General features: G+C 44.1%; 1 protein-coding gene and 1 long non-coding RNA gene across 2 annotated transcripts in view; one reads left to right on the top strand and one right to left on the bottom strand.

Moving 5' to 3' along the window:
* Positions 1 to 177, bottom strand: part of NEURL3 (neuralized E3 ubiquitin protein ligase 3) — an 11,136-nt gene extending 10,959 nt beyond the window's left edge. The window contains exon 1 of the mRNA XM_048512769.1: positions 42 to 177. Coding sequence (XP_048368726.1) covers positions 42 to 69 — 28 coding nt within the window. The 5' untranslated portion in view covers positions 70 to 177. The remainder of the gene's footprint in view (positions 1 to 41) is intronic.
* Positions 150 to 25,083, top strand: LOC125441835. Its single transcript, XR_007245916.1, has 3 exons — positions 150 to 275; positions 23,908 to 24,064; positions 24,763 to 25,083. It is a non-coding gene; the product is annotated as an uncharacterized LOC125441835 (long non-coding RNA).

Here is a 25,083-nt window from a genome sequence, read left to right as displayed (position 1 = left end):
TAACCCAACCAAACCTTTTTTAAAAAATCTCACTTTCTTACCAAATAAGGTGCTTATGTAGGTGCCCATCTCTCGCCCAGGGGGCTGCTGCTGGTCTGCCGCTTGGACTTGGCAGAGCAGAGGAGCGCCTTCACCTTCTCTTGGTCTGCCTTGAAATCAGCACGCGGCCCTCCTTCTTCCCTGCAGTCATTCCAGCCGGGTCTGAAGTTTCTTGTTGCCATGCTGGGGGCAGGAGGAGGAGGAGCCCGTTTTTATCTGGCTTCCTGAACAATCTCGTGAGTTAAATATTAATAACAGTGCATGAGGGTTGGTTTGTTGGTGTTTTTTTTTTTTTGCAAAATCGTCACGAGGTCCTTTTGTGTTTAGGGTATTTCCGTTGGCTTGTGGTTTTGCGTCCTTCTTACAAACCGTCAGCCCCACCCCCCCAGCCTCAGCAGCAGGACCTCGCGGCCCTGGGTTCGGGATCTTGGGAAGCAAATAGCTGCTCTCTCGCATCCCTCTCCCTTTTGAGGGTTTCCGTCTGTATTTAGGTGGTAATCCTCTAATTCCTGTACTAGACTATAATGATGCTAGTAAAAGACTGGAGCGATTCACGGCGCTGCACCCTCCCAAAGCATAACGGGAATTGTAGTTTAGTGAGAATGCGTCTTCTGATTTGATCAGAGCCGTCTCATTGACGGAACGTGATCAATATATGAATTATTTTGCAGGGTCAGAAACCACAAGGGGACTCACACTGAACAGGGACGTCGCCGTAGCATCATGTGCATCAAACGAATGCCTATTCCTTTAAAAAAAATAAAAATGTAAGACCTGCTCTGAGATGCACGGAAAATTTCCAGGGACAGGTGAATTCTTGGAAAGGGAGGCGGGATATGTCAGACAGATAGATCGCTTCCTCTGTAGCTGACTCAGTCTCTTTCCTGTGCGGTGGAGCAACTGAAAAGTGACAAGCTTCCAATGTTTCCCGGGTTACTGGATTAACCGGCAAAGTTTTAATACAGCAGCTATGCATACGAATCAAATCAAATCTAGAATTACATTTTTAACATTAGGCATATTTATCCATGAAAGAAAAACTTTTTTTTCTCATTTTAAAGAACTTGAGCTTTGCTTTTTTGAAGCCCTGGAATGTTCAACTGGAAAAAGATTAAGAGAACTGCAACATTGAGCTTTGATGCTGAACCAAGGATTTCAAACAAAAATGTTGCACATTCAAAGGTTGTGCAAAGTTTGTTGACTACAGTTCCTGAAACACTGAATGCCCTTTCAGTTTCATAAAGAGCTGGCAGTGATTCAAAAGGAAAAGTCTGGATCAAGGAACTTTCTGGTTGTGGAGGTGGGGATAGGGCAGGATAGAAGTCAAATAAATAAGTAAATAAAACAAATTTTACATTAATCTCATTTTCAGGTTTTCCCAGAAAGTCAGCTAGAGTCTGCATTATTCTTTGTGTAACATTGCCATCTGTTTCATGTACCTTTGAAATTTCTTTTTCTTTGAAATTTCTATTTCTGTCTCATTTTCAATAATAATAAGTCCTAAGAGTCTCTTTCTTTCTCTTTTTCCAAATATGTAAGTTGCTCTTCCAAAGTATCCATCATAATGTTCATATTTTTAAAATCTTTCAGTAAATGATTGATACCTTGTTCCAAAGAGGTATTTTTTTGCAACTTTCCTTTTAATGTTGTTCAGATTATCATCTATTTTATTCACTTTTCTATTGCTATCCAGAATAGTTTCTGATATTAAGTCAATTTTAGCCAGCAACTCCTGAGAGGTATATCTATCAGGTGTAAATGCAGAACTTTGCTTTTGGGCATTCTTCTTGCAAGGTGTTATTTTCTCAAATAAGTTCTAAATAATGTTCCAAGCTGAATGACAGAACTGTCTCTGACCCAATAAGCTCTCGAAGTAGATGGTCCTTGTTATTACTCACAATCCACTCTTCTTCTCTTCCTGCTTTAAAAAAAACTGGGTGGGGTTATACAGTTCTGTATTACTTCTCGTAAGAAGAAAGGGTAGCTTTCTATTTCTCCAAACAGGAATCAGTGAAGATAACTCCTGAAAATCCTTATTATCTCATTCAATTACAGGGGTGAAAATTGCACCTTTTTGAAAATTGAACCTTTTTGAGGAGGCTTTCTGTATTTTTAAAAATTATTATTCTCTTTCCAGTGTTTTCTGCTCTCTTTTGCTATGTTGTCATGTTTTATATTTTAAAAATTATGTTAGGAATAAGGGGAAAAAAGAAGAGTTTGGAGCAGATGCCTCTCACGATTCAACACTAAGCTTAATCAACTAACAACATTGTTATTTGCTACAATCTGTGGCTTAGACAGTGGGAGGCTGATCTCCTTTCCAAGTCTAACCTCTTGACTGAGAAATCCTTTGGCCAGAAGCTTTGGGAAAAGGTTTTCAGGTGAAAAGAAATAAAAAGGGAAGGTTATGCCATCTTCCACTGTCAGGCTCATTCCGCTCATGCAGAATAATGCACTTTCAAACTGCTTTCAGTGCTCTTTGAAGCTGTGCGGAATGGCAAAATCCACTTGCAAACAGTTGTGAAAGTGGTTTGAAAGCACATTATTTTGCGTGTGCAGAAGGGGCCTTAGAGAAAAGGACTCTTCAAGTTTCTTTGCATCTTTTTAGTTTTTTTCAGTGAATGTCTCCAAAGAGTCACCTTAGAGTCATTCTTAGAGAAGCTGGAAAATATAATCCTAGATGCCCAGAGTGTTTAATCAGTTTTCTGGTCTTCCTTCATGGAGCTTGGCTTTGGCAGGACTGGGGAAGGCCCACCTCCCACTTGTCTTCTTGGGGTTCAGTTTAACTTGCACAAAGTCTGCCAAGGGGGGAGTAGGAGGCATAATCCAGAGTAGGTGACTTAGACCCCACTGAACAGAAGAAACCTTCACAATCAATTCAGTGTTTCATTCCTCAGACAAGAGGGTCAAGAAAGACACCAGCCAGCCTTGTCATGCTCCTATGGCCTTCACAGTGTGCATGTGTTGCAGCAGGTGTAGCCACATTCCCACAGTTTTTTCATAGTCTTCTTCTAGATGAGAAATGGCCATTCCACCATCTGTTTCCTTTCCTCTTCTAGAACATAAGTTGCTCACATGCCTGCTCCAGTTTTTTTTAGAAAAGGAAACCAGAAAGAAGGCTAAAACGAAACTGGCCCAGAGAAAAGAGGTTTTGTTTTCTTGTCCAGCTCTATCAGAAGTGGTTCATCCATCATTGGTGTCTGGCAGTCACTCTTGCCAGGTGTTTGCTGAGGCTTGGCTCCAAAACAGAAGAAGGAGAATAGTTGATCAGGAGAATGCGCTGCTGCAAAGCAAATTTGTTTCAGTGGAAGGATCAGACAGGAAAGGCTTGTGCACAGGAGCAGCCCACTGTGGGCCAAAGAAATCCTGTAAGAAGTTGAGAGAATTGCTGTCACCTCCTCCGAAGCAGCAAGAACATGGTGCTCTGTCTCAGATCTACAACTGCTGTATGTAATAGGGGACTGCTGCGGTAATGACCTTGCATTATTGAAGATCAATGGCGGGAAAAAACGTGGTTTGTTTGCAGGGGTGGGTGGGGTTGGACTAAGTTTTCTGTTCCTTCAGGTAATGGTGCCAGCACCAGAAGTTATTCTGGCTTCCATTTGGGGTGGTGGTTTTCGATAGTAGAAATGAAGGTTGAGACATTTTTGAATTGCCACTTCAAAAGCTAACTGTGCAGTAATACTCCAAGCTGCTGTCCAGCACAAAAGAAAAAAAATGGGGAAAAGGGCTGTTCTTCTGTATCATTAATAACATCCCACCCCTATCAGGTATAACAGATTTTCAGCAGTAGTACTGGTGGAAGTAGGGGGCCAAAGGGGGCAGACAACCTAGACTCTATTCGCTTGGGTCACTTCTTGGGGTTTCATTTTTTTATGTTCTCCCGCTTCTTACCCCCCCAGGCTCCAGTTTGGTCATATTAAACTTCCCTGCCAATTCCTAACTCCCCGCATCATCAGTTGACATAGCTTCTGCAAAAAACCCCATTTTCCTCCTACAAGCAGTACCAGCAGGCAACACACTTGGGCTGGGGTCCTCTCGCAGATGGCTAGCGCCAGTGAGTTGCTGACCAGTGCCGCTCAGAGGAGGAAAAGGTTTGTTGGGAGTGTTTTTGTGCGGGCGGCAGCAGGGGGATTTGGGGGGGTTCCGTAGGGGGGCGGGGTGAGTTTGCTAGGGGGATAGCGAGAGTTCAGAGGTGGGGGCTGGGTGCGGAGCATTAGTGTGTGGAATAAATATAACTGAAGAGACAAAAGGGGGGAAATCCCAAACCGACAAGGGGCAAGAGGTGTTTGGAATGATTTTAGAGAAAACATTTCCAAGATACAAGATCCGACCACTAGGAAAATCTGTGGTAAGCTGTGAATGCAGAAAAGGCCATAGTGTGGGTCTCCCTCAACAAAAAAGCAAATAGTTTGAAGGGTAGAGCTGTCTGGTAGTGTAGCAGAGTGGTTTAGCTTTACCTCTGGGGGAGGACAGAGTACCTGGTTGTTAGGCTTGTCTCTGGTGATGAACAGACCTCCTACCATTTAGTGTGACGCTTGGTGTGGGTGGAATCCTATGTGGGAAATGATCTAACCTAGGGGCTAGTTAGGGAAAGCTTGTTTGCACCTTCAGGCATTCAAGAGCATTCAAGCCACACTCTGAAGCTATAACTTGCTTACATTTTATGTGCCATGGCCAAGTTTCTCTGTAGACAGTCTGGAGGCCTGTGCTGCTGATCTGCTGTCTAAAAACAAAATGTAAATAAATACATCTTTGTTGTATTGTCGTAACTCCTGCCTCAGTGACTTCTGTATTCTTTTCGCTCACCACAAAATGTACCTCATGCCAGTGAACCCAAACTCTTTACACTTTCTACCTTGATAATATCTTATAACTGAGAGGAAGCTTTACAGTTAAAACAAACCTAGTCCTCCAAAATCATAAGAAGTTGTGTGGGTCCACTCATTTGGAAGAAAAGCCCTGTCACAGTCACCATGACTGGTAACTGCAGGGTCAAAAAGGTTAGGGAGGGACCCCTGCGATAGACCAAATGGCAAATTTCCTCTGTGGCAGAGTGAACATTTGAAACTTGGTTTCCCAAATCCTGGTCCAGCATTCTAACCACTACACCAAATTTGCCAAAGAAGCCTGCAAAACATGAGGGTGCACATTAACAACATTTTTTTTAATTTCCATCTCTCCAAGGACTAAATACGGGACATAGATTCACCAAGGGAAAAAACCAGATAACAAAGGGATCTTCCTCATACAAGCATGTGCTGTGGTAAAGTCACACACCTCCTGTCACTGCAGATTTTGGCATTCCTTTAAGGAACAGCATATTTTCAATAATCTTAGTTAATTATTACATTTTTATACTATTTGGACCTTGATTACGGCATTAGGGATTTTACTGTCTCTAAACCACGTGATGGTGTCGATTTCCAGGAATGTTATTATTCCCTTTGGGCTATTCATGCAGGACTCCGATCAGTTTCTTTTTACTAGAAAATAAAAATATCCAGGAACCTGCTCTTTACAAAACCGAAGGCATTGCTGACTCTGGGTTTAGTCCCCCACACCCGCTCACACTAACAAATCTCCACTTCTCCACCTAGCCTGAACTGCTTATAACTACAAACATTACTGTTGCCTTTTTCTTGATCTTTCTAATCCCAAAATTTTCTTTCTTCAAAACATTCTGATGGAATCAGGCAGCACCAGGGACGTAGGTATAGATTTTTTATGGGGGTGGGTGGGTTTGGGGGTGGGGCCACACCCCCACCCGCCCCTAGGGTATAGCCACGCCTCCCCAAGCCCCGCCCTTGGCCTAGTGCTTATAAAAGCAGCTCTCTGAGGTCGGGGATGGCAGACTCCCCTGGGCAGAGGCATAGAGGGAAAATGGAGCCTGGTGCAAAATCTGAGTTTTGGGCCCCGCCCCCGGGCAGCCGCTGTGATGCTGGAATCCACCCCCAAACAGCATCACTTTCAAAGGTGTTTAAACTAGAGAGCCCAAATTCTCCTTTTAAATCCACCTTAAAGGGAGAATCTGGGGTCCCTAGTTAAACAACATTGAAAGTGATGCTGTTTTGGGGTGGATTATCCCCCACCCTGAAACAGCATCACTTTAAATGTGGCGTAGTGGTTAAGAGCAGGTGCAGTCTAATCTGGAGAAACCGGGTTTGATTCCCTGCTCTTCCACTTGAGCTGTGGAGGCTTATCTGGGGAATTCAGATTAGCCTGTGCACTCCCACACACGCCAGCTGGGTGACCTTAGGCTAGTCACAGCTTTTCGGAGCTCTCTCAGCCCCACCCACCTCACAGGGTGTTTGTTGTGAGGGAGCAAGGGCAAGGAGCTTCAAACCCGAGAACCCCCCCACCCATTACCTACGTCCATGTAAGCCCCTTTGAGTCTCCTACAGGAGAGAAAGGGGGGATATAAATCCAAACTCTTCTTCTTCTTCTAAACTGAGGGCCTCAGATTCTCCCTTTAAATCCATTCCAAAGGGGGTGGATTTAAAAGGAGAATCTGGGGAAATTTGGGGTTCAGGGGTGCAATGGTTAAGCTAGAAAAGCACCAAACTTTCAGGGCATCATTAGGAGACTCTCCTAATGATACCACCCAGGCTTGGTGAAGTTTGGTTCAGGATGTCCAAAGTTATGGACCCTCAAAGGTGTAGCCCCATCTCCTATTAGCTCTCATTGAAAACAGTGGAGGATGGGGCACTCCCTTTGGGAGTCCATAGCTTTCGACCCCCTGGACCAAACTTCACAAAACCTGGGTGGTATCAATAAGAGACTCTTCTGATAATACATCCCACGTTTGGTGAAGTTTGGTTCAGGGGGCCCAAAGTTATGGACCCTCAAAGGTGTAGCCCCCATCTTCTATTAGCTCCCATTGGAAACAATGGGGGATGGGGGCACCCCCTTTGGGAGTCCATAGCTTTGGACTCCCTGGACCAAACTTCACAAAACCTGGGTGGTATCAATAAGAGACTCTCCTGATAGTACATCCCAGGTTCGGTGAAGTTTGGTTCAGGATGTCCAAAGTTATGGACCCTCAAAGATGTAGCCTTCATCTTCTATTAGCTCCCATTGAAAACAATGGAGGATGGGGCACCCCCTTTGGGAGTCCATAACGTTGGACCCCCTGACTCAAACCTCACCAAACCCAGGTAGTATCATCAAGAGAGTCTCCCAAACAATCCCTGAAAGTTTGGTGCTGCTAGCCCAAACAGTGCGTCCCCTGCAGGCCAAAACCCGAAAAGCACTAAAATGTTTAAAAAACCCACAAACGGAGGGGGCGGAGCTTCAAACCCGAGGAAACCCCCCTCCCCCTTACCTACGTCCATGGGCAGCACCATGGGGCGGGGGCGGGGAGCTGCACTGCAGCTGAGGATGGCAATTGGTTTGCTGTGCTGCTGCCAACTCTGGGACAGCAGGGCAAAAAGTCAGCGGACCTGGAATGGTGGGGCAGCAGCGCTGGTATGGAGAAGCCCCCTTCTGCACATGGAGAATAATGCACTTTCAATCCACTTTCACAATTGTTTGCAAGAGGATTTTGCTGTTCCACACAGTAAGATGTGGATTGAAAGTGCATTAAGATGTGGATTGAAAGCGGATTGAAAGTGCATTGTTCTACATGTGCAGAAGGGGCTGGAGTGAGGCAGGGCCCCTGATGGACTGAACAGCTGCCATCCGGGGAGGGGGGGGCAGAGGAACAGGGGAGAGGAGAGCTGTAATGTTGTTCCTCTAAATTACCACATAGTACTTGTGTTTGAAAGTCAGACAAGGCACCCTCTTGAGGAAGGCAGGACTTGTGTAGTATTTCCTAGGCTGAGGTCTCATGAATTGTGACTTAAATGAAGCGGAGTTACACCATTGCTTTGATTTACACTCCAAATATTACATGCTCCCACAAACCTGTATTTGCCAGCTCACCCGTTTATAACAGAAGAGCTATTTAATTCTTTACCAGCAGAGGGAGGCAGATTCACAAACAAAGTAGCAGCCACCAATGGATTCTATCCAGCTTTCCGAGAGAAAAAAAATATGGGAAAAATATAGCCTGAACAAGAGGAAGGAAAAGGTGTATTATGGGCACCACTGAGCTACTTTGGCACAAATATTCTCAGTGTGATTGTTGCTGGCTGTCTTCTGGGCCTTACAACTTCCCTATAGTTATCTTTATAACAACTAAGGTTGAAAATAGGGGGGAAAAACAGCAGACGGCAATCTTTGTTCCTCTCTCTTTTAATAGAAATGTGTATTCTTAGTTGATTACTAGTGTGAATTTCCTCCTTGTGGTTTTAGCCGTACAGCGAGAGACCAGAACATGCTCTTTGGTTATCATTAATACTTTCAGGTTTACTGCACTGCTTGTATGCCTCCTTCCTCTGGGGAGGCAGCTACAGTTATTTAACACTAACAAAATATAATATGATATGCCCCCGCTTGAAAAAAAGTCAAACTGAGGCATTTTTGTTGCCTGAAAATCCACATAGGACCTCTGCCCTGCTGCTATCAGCTTGTGCCCCAGTTAAATAAGTGGAAGTCCTCCTGTACAAGCCAAATTGAAACAAATTGTTGTGACTCCAGGCATCTGCCATAGAATAATGAATGCAAGCATGTAATATCATATAGCCTGTAATATCATATAGCCTATTAGGGATATGCCAATATGTCCTTCCTGGAGGTTTTTTTTTTAAGGGGGAGTGGTATGTTGCTGTTGCTGGTGTTCCCAATTTGTGTGCCTTTTTGCTGCCATTTTTATTCCATTTCTACACAATCAGGGCTGGTTCCAGGTTTGAGGGGGGCTTGGGCCCCTGCCTCTTCCCCACCCACCTGTGCACCCTTCCCAACCTTGCTTGCTTCTGAGCCCTTCTTCTGTCTTCTCGGCCACATGTTCCACCAACTTGTGCCACCCTTGATGATGTCAGGGAGCATATGGTTAGGAGCTTGGATGGCAAGAAGCCTTGCAAGTCAGCAAGCGGACAGAGGCAGATCTTGCCATTTGCCTCACCACAGGCTATGCTGATGCCAGCCCTGACGTGATGGAAAAATGATTTTTAAAAAGCATAAATTGAACAGAGAACATTTGGTAGGAACAGACCAAAAATGGACTGAAATAAAGGCACACTGATTCAATTTACACAAAGGGTAAACTAAACTGAAACAAGGATTTGGCTGTTGACAAAGTAGCATCAGTGGTGGGAGTCAGCAGGTTCGCACCACTTCGGCAGAACCGGTTTTTAAAATGCTTCTTGTAAACAACTGCTTGTTAAATTATTTAAATCCCGCCACTGGAACTGGTTATTTGAATCCCACCACTGGATAGCATCCCTCCTTGTGACATTAGGTGATCACGGCTTCTGCTAACCAAGGAAGTAGAAATTCGCTCAATATTATGGTGTCATATCATTGCTTGTTATGGAGAGGGGAGAACTTGACATTTTCATTGGCATTCTGGATCTAGATGAAGAAGAAGAGTTTGGATTTATACCCCACCTTTCTCCCCTGTAAGGAGACTCAAGGTGGCTTACAAGCTCCTTTCCCTTCCTCTCCCAACAACAGACACCTTGTGAGGTAGGTGGGGCTGAGAGAGTTCCAACAAACTGTGACTAGCCCAAGGTCACCCAGCAGGAATGTAGGTTCACCAGGTAAGCCTCTGCCACTCAGGTGGAGGAGTGGGGAATCAAACCCAGTTATCTGGATTAGAATCCACCTGCTCTTAACCACTACACCACGCTGGCTCTCTACTGTAGGATGTTATTATTGTCCCAAAAGTTGGAGTTCCTCTTCCATATCAGAAACCATCAGCTCATTCTCCAGAAGACCATTTTTTCTGCAGCTTCATCTGCATTGTGGAGATGACAACACTGATCTAACTTACAAGTCTGTTATAAGGATTACTGAGAGAATGTAAGCAGTGCTCTTGACATATATGGTAAGTGATGCATAACTGCCAGATATTAAGATTGCCGCCTGCTTACAGCCATTCGCTCTGCTGCAGCATGACAAATGCCTTCATGTGCCTTCAGCTCCTATAGCGCTTCAGGTAACTGGTGACATGGACAGTTTCTGCATGCTGGAATGTTTTCTAAAACAAATAAGTAAGCAAATCTCCCTGCAAGTAGAGAAACACCACATCAGGGGGAAAAGCACAGGTTCTTCAAGATAAGATAGTTTTCTATGTACATGGAGTTTTAACACAGGGAGTATTCAGACATGCAACCCTAACCTATACCCTCAGGCTATGGTGGAATAGTGAAGCAAGAATTTCACCACTGCCTTTTTACAAAGCCCCATCCTCGGTTTCTGGCAGAAAGATATTTTCATCTTGCCACTAACTTGTTTGCAAGAAAAATTCAAAGCAAGGAGTCTCTGAAGAGTTAATTAGGTCTCTGCCAAATGGCCCAAACATGCAAATTTTGCCCTGATGTCAGGCTTTGCATGGCAGCCCTGGGACACCTTGGCTGGCCAAGATGGATGAGGCTGTCTTGCACACCTGCACTGATTCCAGAAATAGCTTCTTCCACCCACAAGCCAAGCACAGGAGGGCTCAGAGACCAAGGAAGATAGTTCCAGCAACTCCATGCTGGCCCAGATGATTCCCCCACCTGCCTCTTCATTGTGTACGCTAGAGAATTTCCCAATGCAGCCTTGAGGATAACACTGCATCAGATAGAGAGAGCTACAGAGTAATAAAGAATGGGGCAGTATGGTGGTGAGGGTTGCCAACTAACTCAGAAGAAAGGGCCTGGCCTGCTTTTGTGCTTTTAATAGCTGTTTGATCTGCAGCAATCAGGTAATGAAGCTTTTCACTGGACAGAGATAAAGCTGATCCCTTGCTTATTATTGCTGGTTCTTCTATTGCTAGAGCTAAAGCTAGAGGAATAGTTTGAAGAATATCAGGCCAAATGTGAGCTGGAGAGTCCAGGGTTCAAATGCTGCTTCATCTCAAAATCCCTAAGTGGCCCTAGACAACTTGCCTTTCTTCCCACCTCAGCCTTCCCATCTAGAACATGGGTTAATCTTCCATCCCCTTGAGCCTTTTAATTGACAGGAAAACCACGCACCACCTAACAATAAATATGGCATACGTATTCTATTGTTTGTTAAAGAAAACCTGCTATTGTTATTAATAGTAGTAGTAGTGGTAGTAGTGGTAGTATGATTTAGACCCCACTCTTCTCTTCTGAAATGGGCTCAGAATGCCTCACAATACATGCATATGTAATAAAATTTTACATGAATGTCTAAAATAATAAAATATATATCCTATATAAAACTATATAAACCTGCAGTGCTGAAACAGAACAAAAGGTAGAGCAACATACCACTCCTACAGTTTTGTAAAAAAGGAAGAAACAAGGGGGGGGGGGGGAGGACAGTGATGAAAAGAAGGGAACTGTGCCCAGGGCATGAACTGCCTTCGCGTCCCTTCCCTCCCCCTCCCCCTCCCGCCCAGGCCCCAACATGCCCAGGTCCCCCACGTGACTCCAATGGCGGCACCCGGGGTGAGATGCCCCTGATGTCCCCATTGCATCTATGCCTCGGGGGGAGGGGGAGGAAGAGAGGCCAGCTAAGATGGGCCTATCACCTGTTGCTGCTCTCAACTATGGGCCTAGCGGAATAACTCCATCTTGCAGGCTCTGCAGTATTGGTATAAGTCCCACAAAGTTCTGGTCTCATTCAACAGAGCATCCCACTAGGCCAGAGCAGAAAAGACCCTGGCCCTAGTTGTGGACAGCTGGACACTTTTTGGGCCAGACACCACTATCAAGTTGTTATTGGCAGAGTGTAAAGCTCTCCTGGGGACATATTTTGTCTGGGGGACATAATAAACTGAAGCATTTTACAAACATAATAAAATTAGTTTGTAATAGTGAGACAACAGGTATGGGTGTCATTATGGAGGAGTCCAATCTCCGACTGACCAGAATCCAACACCAGCTTGAGCTACAGAAATCAGCAGTTCACTCACATGCTAACAGCTGCACTCAAAACTTCTGCTAAAGGGAAGGGCAGTATACAAATCTAATCACTCAATCAATCAATCAAAAGATAGTTTAAAAAGCTGGCAACCCTATAAGCCATCCATAGTAAGCTAATGTCATGCATGACTAGTCACTGCTGTCAGAGTTGCCACCTTTCATCTGGCCGTGTTCCTGGATTTGAGCAGTTGAACCTTTTCCTATCACTTTCTTACCATGCTGGGAAAAGCGTCACCTAATTTCAGTTCACCAGATAGTTTTTAAATGTGCAATGACCCTGCAAAAACAAACAAACATGGCAGCCTTTATAAGTGCTCAATAAGTTGGCAACTCTGTCAACCGCTCAATAGCCATAGCAACATTCTTGTAAACATTTGCTTTTCCTTCCTCTAATTTTGAGATGAACCGAAATCTCTGATTGTTTGCAAATGAAATTTCTCTTTCACTCTGACTGGGCAGTCAGATTTGAGTCAAAGTCCCTGGTGTGTGAAGAAAGCATGTTTTTGCTATCAGAAGAAGTTGGTCACCAATGAAACTCCTTCTGAGTCTTATAGAGACTCCCATCCATGTCAGTTGAAGGCTGAAGAACCGCAGAGCAAGGCTGTTTGATGGTGTTAAGACAGAATGTCTGTTTGCTCTGTTCTAAACCAGAGACTTTGCCATACATATCAATTCTCTAGTTAAGGCCAGGATAGATTATTGCAATGTATTCCGTGTGGGACTGATTTTAAGGATTGTCTGGAAACTTCTCTAATCTGGACAAAAAGTTTGATTCCCCGTTCCTCCACCTGAGCAGCAGACACTTATCTGGTGAACTAGACTTGTTTCTCAGCTCCTATGCTCAAAGCCTGCCGGGTAATCTTGGGCTAGTCACAGCTTTCCGGAGCTCTCTCAGCCCCACCCACCTCACAGGGTGTTTGTTGTGAGGGAGGAAGGGAAAGGAGATTGTCAACCCCTTTGAGTCTCCTACAGGAAAGAAAGGGGGGATATAAATCCAAACTCCTCCTCCTGCTCCTCCTGCTCCTTCTTCTTCTTCAGAAGGAAGAGGTATGATGGACAGGCCAAATCCATAAAGATTAATCTTGTTGATTAACTGGTAACTAGTTGATTAACTGGTAGAAGGCCAGTTTTCATGTGTGCGTCCTGAAGCTCTGGTAGATCTATTGAGCTAATCTGGTAAGAAACAGGCTATTTACACATGCACAGACAGAACACTGTTATTTCTATACTTAAGAATCCCCTTGATATTCTGACCCAGTTATTGAAACAGTTGAAAAAAGTCCCCCAATGTGAGTCAAAGTCAGAAGCACCATACTAGCAAATTAATTAAAAAGAAAAACCTGCTCTGTGAAAGGCAGCACACAAGGGCAAGAAATGACTGAACCAGGGGACTAGATTAAGCTCTGGTAACCGAAACAAAGTTTGACAGAACCACAGCTCGTGTTCTGTCCCAATGCTACCAGTAGCTGACTTGCACACGGTGACCCTGAAGTGGCTGTCTTCGAGATACTTTTTAAAGCATCAGTTCTGGAAGAGTCCCTTGCAAAAACTGAATTTAGTGCCTCGTGAATAATTCAGTATCTCAAGAATTTCAGTGGCAACCCTGCACAAAGACCAGAAAAGAGTAAGGAAAGCATCCCACAGTCAACTTTGCATCAACATTTGATATCCCTCCCAGACTTGGACTGAAAATGGTCCCAGATCCATTGGGGAGTTCTGCACAAACCTTATTGGATAAATAGAAACTAGAGAACAGCCAATCAATTTCTGTTATCGTAATTGGCTTGCAAACTTCCTTTTGTTTACAGACTACAACAAAGGAAGAAGTTTAAAAACATAAGGCTAAAACAAACTCCAGATAGGGCTGCCAACCAATTAGGGGGAAAATCCAACCTATCCTTTCCTGTGCCTTTAACAGCAGTGCAGAAATCAGCAGGCAAACCTGTTCCTGATGGAGATAGTAAAAGAAGCAGGGAAAAGCTGGCATTTTTCTGAAGACCCAGATATCCCCTGTTGATTTATAGCAGATGGGGTTCAAGTTGAGGACCTCCCAGTATGGTCCTCAACTTGGGTGACCACTTTTCCATTTCTGCTCCTAAGTTTTTAACAGCAACCCTAGAAGGGCTTTTTAAAAAAAGAGAGAAGAGTTTTTAACAGCAGCCTGTACCAGGAATAACCTCCCTTACTAAGTTTCTCTGTCAAGCAACAGGGGAGAAGGGCCAGCAAAAAAGAAATGGCAACGTTATCCCAATCTGGCTGTCATATTCTGCTGTATGAGTACAAACCTCTGCTGGGGGTGCCAATTCTTTGACCCCACCATGTTCCAGTGCCTTTCTCATTCATCTGTCAGGCAGATATTCAGGAAGTGAAATAATTTTTTTCCTAGTGCAAATAAAGAGATGGAGGAAAGATCCTCAGGGTGAATGTTTGCATACCAAGCTGCTATTAAAGGCTCAGGATCAAAGCCAGTGAAAAAGATGGCAGCCATTGGGGTTACCAGAAGCAGAACTGAAATGAACCTGCGTAAAGGCTCTTCTTTTCCTGCAATGCACAGGCTTCATCTGCACATCATTGGACATTTCACCATGGTTGTGACACACCAACCATTTGAAACTGGATTGTCTCATCCATATAAGAAAAACTGGTATGCTATTGCACACCGATCTCACAATATCCAACAACGTGTGGATGCAATGCACCCATAATGTTGCTCCAAACACCCAGATACAAGAGCCCTGATATTACTGCTAAGTGGTTTCTACTACCTGCAACCCAGAGCTTTCATTTTGATATTGGAAAGTACCACGCACTCATTGGGTCAGACACCTCAAACCACAATAAAATTGCTCCGGAAAGCCCAGGCAGTTCTGGAAATGAAACGTTCAGATATGACTCATCCCTCAACCTCTTTGACACTTTGCAATCACACCACAGGGCTTCTTCTTCTTCTGAAATTTCTAGATTCTTAACAGTTAGACTGAGCCCAGAATATCCTATTACAGTTTGAGCAGCTGTAATTTCTGCTGATTATATAGCCTTATAATCTGGCACATTTTAGCAATATTGCCAACCTTTTTTAAAAGTAGTTCCTGTCCCTATGCTTTTAACAACAGCTTAAGCTACACAGGCATGTCTCTGTCTCCTAAATAGGATGGCCAACATGGCAAGAAAAAACACACATCCTGACTCCTTAATCAAGGGCCCTTTATATACTTGTGGTCAGCTTTGCATTGAGTGTACATTCCCTTCAAATTGGATTCTCTGTAACGCATTTTCTCACTCTCCCAAATTCACTGTGCCTCAGATCAGAGAATTTCTGCAGTTTCCGAAATCTCTGAAAGCGTAACTTTTCCTCTCACTTTACAGGGAGAGCGAAGGGAGATAGCATCCATTCTCTAGCTTGCATCAGGTTTTCTTGCTCCTCCCCGCCTTCCCTGACTCAACCAACAGCTGTTCCTCCCACTTTTTGGGACAGCAATTCAGAGAGATTGGAAGAGCTTTTTTATTTCTTAATTATCTTAACACTGCTTCTCTATCACTGTAACAATAGACTGGTGAAATCTACATGAAATTTACATGATCTAGTAAAAAAAATGCTAAACCCAAGACGGGTGCATGCTCACACGCACGCACGTACACATGCACACACACACACAAAGGCAGCAGAGAGCAACCTTAGCAGCTGGATTGTACAGAGAGAACAGTGGGTAAAATGGTAGCTCAGCTTGGCAGGGGACACTTTGCGGCAGGAGAATCCTGTTTAAACCAGTTACAAAGAGGCATGTGGGGGGGGGGGGATACCTTGGCTGGTGAGATTGCAATGTGCTCCCCAGCCCAGAACAGCACTGGGGAAGATGGTTGGCACTGGAAGGGGGCAGCTGCCTCAGATGGTGACTTTGCCAGCCCAGATTAGCACTGTGGGAGATACCTCGCCAGATCAGATTGGGAGCAGGGAGTGGGTAGGTACCTGGACTTGTAAGGCTGCAGTGGGATCAGGAATGAGGGGGAGTTGCCTCAGCTAGTTTATAGGTTCCCTCTGAAGGGGGCAAATTCGCCCCCCCCCCCCCCAGGCTGCATGTTTGACACCCTTGTTCCAAACCATGCTAAAGAAGCTGGGGGAACAGGGATGCTTTGACTGCAGCTCCATTAGGGGATATGAAGAATGAATCTTTGGGCAGCTATCTTGTGAGTTTAAGGTCTAGTCTTCAATAAGGTGGTAGATTGGGCTGTCCCGTTATAAACAGCAGGTAAGAAAATAAACATTTTAATGCTTTGTAGCCAGCCTTTCATATGGAGCTTGCAATTCACTGGAAATTATTAATGTAGTGTAATGGATCTCAACCCCGATTTTGATCTAGAAGTTGTTCACAAGCCCTCTCAAGTTTCCCTCTTTTTTCCTCACCAGTTATAATCCTTCTCACCCACAATTAAAAATGACTAACAGCAAGAAACTTACTTATTAATTTTTTAAAAACTTGTAGCAGAAGGCCAGCTGAACAGGGGTGGGAAAGGGCCTGGAATAATTTTTTTAGAGCAGCTGATAAAAAAGACTACACAGGACCTGAACTTCCTGTGTTGCAGGACATGCTTTGTTATCCAGCACTTGATTATTCAGAATGTCCAGTTAACCAGCATTGCCCAGAGGCAAGCTCTTCTGGTGGTCAGCCACTTCAGCCCTTGCATTTTCAAGCGGGTGCGTGCCATGCTCCTGCCTCTCCATGCATCCAGTTTGATTTCTCCAGCCATTTCTGGTTTCCCAACAGTGCTGCACTGTCAGATAACATCATCCTTCGCTGCCTCCTTCATCTTCAGCTTTCTTAGAATGATCAGAAACCATTTCTGCTGGAGTGCTCCTGGGCTGCTGGCTTGCTTGACTGATTGCTGCATAGAATGTTTTTGTGGTTCATATGAAAGGGGGATTGTCCAGCCATGTGATGTGGATGACACCATGGTATTCCCCATTGGATGAGAGTTGGTCACTGCAGATTCCTTTAAAAAATGGCTGGGACACAGCAATAAACTTGAGTTTGGGGCATATTTGCTTAGCCGCCAACCCCTGTTCCCCTATAATGCCACATAAAGCTTTTGCTGTACACTGAAAATCATAATTAGCTGCTATTGTCTATTGATGCAGATTGGTATCTGTATGCTGAGATTCCCTCCTTTAGAAAATAGAGTGAAAAGACATTCAGTTTTATATTGGGTGTAATTACAGTGTTTGTGTTAGAAATACCAACGTGGTCCCACCAACCACAGTTATCTAAGGTTGGGTCAGCATGTTTTCTGGCTGGTGAGCTGGAAGCCAAATGACTGTGAGGTGGTAGTGTAACCTCCTTCTGTGGGTTCTGTGGGGCAGTACTTGGAATGAGTTGCAACAACAATTTTTAAACAACAAAATGGTTTACTTTTCTTTACAATTTACACTTTTAAAACATCAACATTTAACGTTACAATTCAAGGTCCTGTTCAGGTTTGCATTTCAAGTCCTTCTATTTACAGTCTACTGATATTGCCAAGTCCAAATCTTCTTTGCAAGTTGGCTGGCTCCTGAAGACTCCAAGGGCTTGATGAACAGGTTGCAACATGATGAAGGTTTCCAGGAGAACTCTCACCCATTACAACCACAAAAGAAAACCCTGAAACAATAAACTCCAACATTTACAACACAGCAAAACAACAACTACCTTCCCAGTAGTTCCCAACAATATTGCAAATTACCTTAACAAGGTGTTAAGGGCTTATAGAAATCAAGGTCCGAAGGGATGGGGTGGGGTTGCAACTGGAATCCCCTCCTTCATGCAACTGCCAAACAGAATCATGTGCTTCAAATTCACATAGCAACATCTCTTGAACTTACATCACATAACAAAACAGTTATATGGGGATCAAACCCCAACTTGCTGCACACTTCCATTGCAAGCAATTTATATTTGCAATCTCACTTCCAAGCCCCACGCTGGTTGGGCGCCATTTGTAACCTCCTTCTGTGGGTTCTGTGGGGCAGAACCTGGAATGAGTTGCAAAGAACCAAATTTAAACAACAAAATGGTTTACTTTTCTTTACAATTTACATATAACATCAACATTTAACGTTACAATTCAAGGTCCTGTTCAGGTTTGCATTTCAAGTCCTTCTATTTACAGTCTACTACAGTATTGCTTGGTCAAATCTTCTTTTACAGGATTGGCTGGCTCCTGAAGACTCAAGTGCTAAGATGAACAAGGTTGCAACATGATGAAGGTCTCCAGAACTCTCACCCATTACAACCACAAAGAAACCCACAAAGAACAATAAAGCTCAACATTTTAACTTCACGGCTTAAAGAAACCTTAACTATAGCCTTCAGTAGTGTTCCCACAGCAATATTGCAAATTACCTTAACAAGGTGTTAAGGGCTTACAGAAATCAAGGTCCGAGTCTGGTACCCTTGTCTTCTCCAAAGAGCTCTGAGTTCTGCAGCATTCTGCTTCCCTTCAGACTCCACCCCTTTCTGGGTCAACCCATTCTGGGCCAACCCATTCTGGGCATGGGGGTTACAGTAGCAGTTCTACAAACCCAATTCTTCAAGAGAGAGAGAAGCCAATTCAACCTCTTCCCCTGTGGAGACTTCCTGAACTCATGCCCTCCAAAATAAGAGGATTCGGATTTCATATTAGCTGCAAAGCTATGAGATGAGAGGAACTAGCAAATCCCCTGCAATACTTTCATGGAGATCCTGGGTTCAAGTCTGAGAAATGCTGATGTAGGGGCGCTCTGAAAAATATACCCCCTTCCCTGCAATAGCGTAGTCTATTCTATTACTACAGTACTCTCTCAGTCATTATGTTTATTCAGTCACTGACCCAAAAATAAATAAGTAAAACATACAGAAGCAAGCAGATATACTTCCAACAATTTGACCGAACAAACATAATGACTGACTGACTACAGTACTCTGCCATATAATTTCCACCTCATTCTGTTGCAAGCATAATCACACATGTGCAGGCATTATTAAATAAGAATTTGGAAAATGGGTCACCAATGCCTAATAGTAGCGATAGGCCTTAATGACAGTAGTGTTTTCATGCTGCTTCCGTTCATTTCTTTACATAGGAGATTCTCCAGGGGGGATTCTGACCTGTGCATACTGTTCAGCATTTTACAGGGAGGAAAAAAGGATCCTCTATCTACCAGCAATATACCCATACATTGAAAATGCTGGGCATATATTGAAAATGCTGGGGGGAAGAATTAGGACTAATAAAAGGAAACATTTCTTCACACAACGCATGATTGGTGTTTGGAATATGTTGCCACAGGATGTGGTGATGGCCACTAACCTGGATAGCTTTAAAAGGGGCTTGGACAGATTTATGGAGAAGTTGATCTATGGCTCCCAATCTAGATCCTCCTTGATTTGAGATTGCAAATGCCTTAGCAGACCAGGTGCTCGGGAGCAGCAGCAGTAGCAGGCCATTGCTTTCACCTCCTGCATGTGAGCTCTGAAAGGCATCTGGTGGGCCACTGTGAGTAACAGAGTGCTGGACTGGATGGACTCTGGTCTGATCCAGCAGGCTCTTCCTTATGTTCTTGTCCCAGTTCTCTGACATCAATTATCAGGGCTTGCCATTGTCCCCTCAGCCCTTGCTGAGGTCTCTCTGCCTGCTGTAGGAACTGCAGTTCTCTGTTCTGCATGTCAGTGAACTGAGCAAAACTGTTTCCTTTTCAAAAGCAAGAGAATGCTGATGTTTAATCTCACCATAAGTCAGCTTGTACTTTCAAAAGAAGAGCCATAACTCCAACACATTCAGATGCACCTACTATCTACATCGGTGGTTCTGGGAAAGATGGAGGGAAGGACTTCACTAGCTTGTGGCAATCACAGGTGAGCATTTAAATGCATTTGGGCTGAGGCTGAGATGAATCCAATACCCATGCGGCAATCTAATTGCAAAACTGAAGGAAGGAGGCTGAAACTTGTGCACATTAAAAACACTTTGTAATGTTCAACTTAGGCTGATTCTGCATGGTCCAAAAACAGCGGTGTGAAAACAGTATAAACCCTTTTACACCGTTTTCAACCCTTTTACACCGTTTTCACACTGCTGTTTTTGGCCCATGCAGAATCAGCCTCAGAAAACTAAAATGTACTGTAAATGAAGCTGCCCATGAAGAACATTTGCTTTAAAGAACAGTGGCTGGACTGCTGACTGGGTGCCGTAGAACAGTGGTTTTTAGTTCATGGTTTAGTACACTCAGGTGGGTATCAAGTCCTTGTGGAGACACCATTTTGTTGCTTTTTGCAAGAACCTGCTGCTGACATACATAAATAGAGACCACGGTTTCCTTACTACTTGGTCCCTTTTCGCATGCATGCTGAGAGGAGGATCAGGCAAGGTCACTCAGCGGTGACCTTCTTCCAGAAGATTCTTCCTTGGTTCTGACCTTTGACTTGCTACTCACTATGACAGTGATGGCAAACCTATGGCACTGGTGCCATAGATGGCACTCAGAGCCCTCTCTATGGGCACGCACAAACAGAGTGGCCCCCACCCCCCATCTAGGCTGGCCTGGCCCGCTGGGCTCGATTATTAGCATTAAACCTAAGACCTAGTTTTGGGGAGGCAGTGTAGGTAACCCTGTTAAGTGCTGTTAAACCCCACTAATTTTCATGTGAAGAACTAAAGCATGATCCTTTACCTGGGAGTAAGCTTGATTGCTGGCAATGGGGCTTGCTTCTGAGTAAACCCTCCTAGGGTCGTGATTCACCTGATTTTTCTAAACTAAAACCTCAATATTCATGTTAAATTGCCGTGTTGGCACTTTGCGATAAATAAGTGAGTTTGGGGTTGCAATTTGGGTACTCGGTCTCGAAAAGGTTCACCATCACTGCACTATGAGGTACCATCTAATGGTGTCTTCGGTTTCCTGACCCTGACTGTTTTGATCTGTTGCTCACTTCTAGTCATGACAGGAGTGAAGTCATAACTTTGCTGTGTTCTTTCTTTCACATGACTTTCTATCTGCCTTTCTATAACTGCTTGCCACTCAGTGGATTAAAGAGCTGGAACGATTGAAGATTATTGCTGTAGAACTCAGAGTATTTTGCCGGTAAGAGCCTAACGACACAGATCAAGAGGCCCATTCTTTGTGTTTTGGGCATGTGTGGACCCAATTCAGATGTCTGTTTGCTTTCAACCTGTTGATCACAAGCAGCTACAGAGACATGAATTGGCAGAAATGTGAGGTATAAATGTATAAACAGGAGCCACTACCGTGTAGTGGTTAAAAGCGGCGGACTCTAATCTGGAGAACCAGGTTACATTCCTCACTGCTCCACTGGAAGCCTGCTGGGTGACCTTGGGCTAGTTACAGTTCTCTCAGAACTCTCTCAGCGCCACCTACCTGACAAGGTGTCTGCTGTGGGAAGGGGAAAGGAAGGCGACTGCAAACTGCTTTGAAACTCCTTAAAAATAGAGAAAAGCAGGGTATAAACACCCACTCTTCTTCTACAAATTAACAAGCCATTTTAAGAAGCTTTGTCCCCCAACGTGAAAGAGTTCCCATCTTATTACAGAAGGTAGCAGAAAATTGGGACTGTCGCTTGTACAAACTGCAAATGGAAAGAACCCATGCCCAGGTTAATTACTGGGAAAGTGTGTTATTTGAATAAGAGTTTCAGCAGCACATTTGAAGATGCCAATATGACGGACAGACCTGCTTGGTGTGTCTAACAGACGGTTTGTGGCTGAAACAGCAACTTGTCCTTTTCACTATCAGAGGCAGAAATATCTAGATGCCTGAGGCTTGGTGCTATGATGTCGATCTTTTGCAGGCCCCTATTTTACTTCCTCCCAAAGGTGGTCAGATTGGGAACCTTCCAAGGAAGGAAGGATTCCAGACCTGGAGATCAACCAGCAAGAAAGCCCACCCTTCTGAGACAAGCATACATAGAGCCACTGGACGTGCTGAGGGTATGGATGACCCAGATTGTACCTCTTAAAGAAGGGTTGTAGCTGAAGTACATTTGTGCTACACAGGGGAGTCCTATGCCTTTTTTGATAAGCCTGGATCTACTAGCACCCCAAAGCGATTACAACTTCATCCAAGACAGGCTGAAAGTTCAGTCCCCAAATAGCTGCATTGTCAATCAACACGGCACTTCAGTTCATTCAGCACAGCCTCCTTCCAGTTATTGTCTCCAATTCCAGCTGCCTCCAAGTATTCCTTACTGAAGACATTTTCACTGTTTCACATGACTCAGCTGAAAAAAAAACTACAGTTGGTGTCATGGGACTTCACTTTCCCAATACTTTCATCAGTTAAATGGCACAGGGTCACCATCGGAAGAGGCTGCCTGCACGAGTCTCTGCTCTGGCCTCATCTTCTTCCTTGACTGAGTCTCCTACAGGAGCGAAAGGGGAAATATAAATCCAACTCTTCTCTTCTTCTTCTTCTTCTTCTCCTTCTCCTTCTCCTTCTCCTTCTCCTTCTCCTTCTCCTTCTTCTCCTTCTCCTCCTTCTCCTTCTTCCAAAATTAAAGTTATTAGATCTTAACATATTCAGAATTCAAGATTTTAGCCTCCTCAGGGTGTTCCAGGGGAAGGTGTTACTCTCAGGATGAGAAACTAAAGGCAGAGAGGCAAGGTCATTTTCATAGCCCCTTTTCCCAGCCTTCCCTGCATGCGAATGTTGAAACCATTCCTTTTCCCAGCTTGTTCTTTTAATTTTATTATCTCTTTTCATGGATGAGAATGATTGAGAGGTGTGGATATCAACATCAAATATATGTGGGGCTGGTGCCGCATAGTGGTCAGGATGACAGACTAGAACCTGGGATTCAAATCCCTTGTTCAATCATGGAGGCCCACCGGATGACCTTGAATCAGTGGTGGGATTGAGCAGGTTCGCACCACTTCGGCAGAACCGGTTGGTAAAATGGTGCTTGTAAACAACCCATTGCTAAATTATTTAATCCCACCCCTGGAACCGGTTGTTAAATTATTCGAATCCTACCACTGCCTTGAATCTCTCACAATATCTCAGGCTAAGATACCCTCAACAAAGTTGTTGTAAGGATTAATGAGGGGAAATTATGGGAAAGGTCACTCTGGGTGAATCTCTGATCAGGGAGAAAAGTGAGATATAAATTAAAAATATGCATATATCTGAGGAAGAAATAGGCAGATGGGGAATAATCTTGCACTGAGAAGACATTACAGGCGACTCAGCTTTTTGGGTCCCCCCCACTTAATCATCAAGTGACATCAAGTTCTGCCTTTGAATGTGAAGGTCCTGCCCCTTGAGTCTAGGGTCTGATCATCAAAAGACTTGATGAATATAATCAAAAGCACACCAAGATTAGCAATTCATGCAGAAACACAGCAGGTAGCCTCCTCTGAGTGGCAGCAACGCCTGCTTTCACACGTGATGGATATAATCCGGTCCCAGTGAGGCCCTTGGATAAACTGCAGTGGGAAGAGGCACACATTTAATTTTCCCACTGAAATAAACTTCTTTATATCTGATGAAGGGAGCTCAGCCTGAAGGACGCAGATGCTGCTACCAATCTATTCCTCCAGGATGGCCCAGGACAGTAGATTTATCTGGTTACACTACAAGAACTTAATTCCATTTTAATCTATGGGACTTAAATGTAATTAACTTTGGTCAGGTAGTAAACCTTCCAGGGTGTAAGAATGAAATGATCCTCCAGCATCTACATTTAGAGGGGTGGGGGAGTGCTTTAAATGCTAGGAGTTTGGGAAATGGGGGAGGCAGCCTTGATTTATTGCAGAGTTCTCTGTTTTAATTTTAGAGCAGCCTCCTCCCTGCTGTCTCCAACCTCTGTTTCTAGTTTCTCGCTGAGATGTCTTGACAGTGGTTTTTTTTTTTTTTTGTGCCCAGCTATTATTGCTTGGAAAGCATTCAAGCGTCTTCATTCCACTCTGGAATCTGCGTCCTGGACAGTCTGTTCGCTCGCCCTCCAAATCTTACTCATGTTTGCAATCCGGGTGTAATGCTTGTACGGATTTCGTCCACTCTCTGAGCCGCTTTTGGTGATGTAAGCTGATATTTTAATTCTCTTACAAGGAATGGTGTTTAGAGGAATGACTTAAGTGGATTACTCATCTTCTGTAATATCTTGGCAGCACTCCCGTTCTATTCCTAGACATGACGCTTGAGGCTTTGATTCTTCTCCCGCTTCTCTTCCACCCCCGCCACTTCTTTCTAATCGAGAAATTGACGCTCGTGTGTATTTCAAAGAATCAGCCCGCCCTAGGTTGTGGCAATGCATGCTGGGAAACGTAGTCTGTTTGCAATTGAAGCCCAAGATATTTTGATGACTGAGGCTTAAAATCCCAATGTCGCCCTCATGGGGAGGGTCTGAATATAAGCACTACTCTAGTCTAATAATGGGACAGCTCTGGGCAAAATATTTGAAAAGAGCAAACTTCCTGTTTCTTTACACTGGTAACCAAGCCTGGGCACTTTTCAGTGGAAAAGTGATTCATAAATATTAAAGGGAGAAACAGGCACTTAATGGGAAGGGCATCACTAAGGGGGAGAGCAGCACAAGCTTTGTATGCAGAAAGCCCTGAACATCTCTGGCAGGAGTGCTGGAAAATAACTTTATTTGCCTGGGAGGGGCTACCAGTACTACTGGTCTAGATATGGGATGACGGTCTAATACTCAGCATCTGGCAATTCCTGTTACATATTGATGGCCAGATTTACACAATCTTGTTTTTCTACTTGCAGGTTTTTTGGTCAGTCGCTGAAAGCGCCACTCTTGTGTCTCTTGAGTAAAATAGCTGAACTGGGATTGATTGAAAGGCTTCATGTGACCTCCCCTGAGACTGAGGAACAGGGATTTTCATCTGCCTATAACTGTGGCTGTCTGAACAAAACCATCAACTCCGCACCCACTGTAGACATTAATTTTTGGAATAACTAGTGAACCGTCTCTGTGTATTTCCTGATATTGAGTTTTGCATAATTACATTTCTCTTTTCACTTCCTGTAATTAGTAGCTCCTTGGCCTGGCTGGTTTTGTATTTAAATACCTCCTACAGAAAAATA

The sequence above is a fragment of the Sphaerodactylus townsendi genome, linkage group LG12 (assembly GCF_021028975.2).
Source record: "Sphaerodactylus townsendi isolate TG3544 linkage group LG12, MPM_Stown_v2.3, whole genome shotgun sequence".
NCBI lineage: Eukaryota > Metazoa > Chordata > Lepidosauria > Squamata > Sphaerodactylidae > Sphaerodactylus > Sphaerodactylus townsendi.
This window is presented reverse-complemented; position numbering and strand designations above follow the sequence as displayed.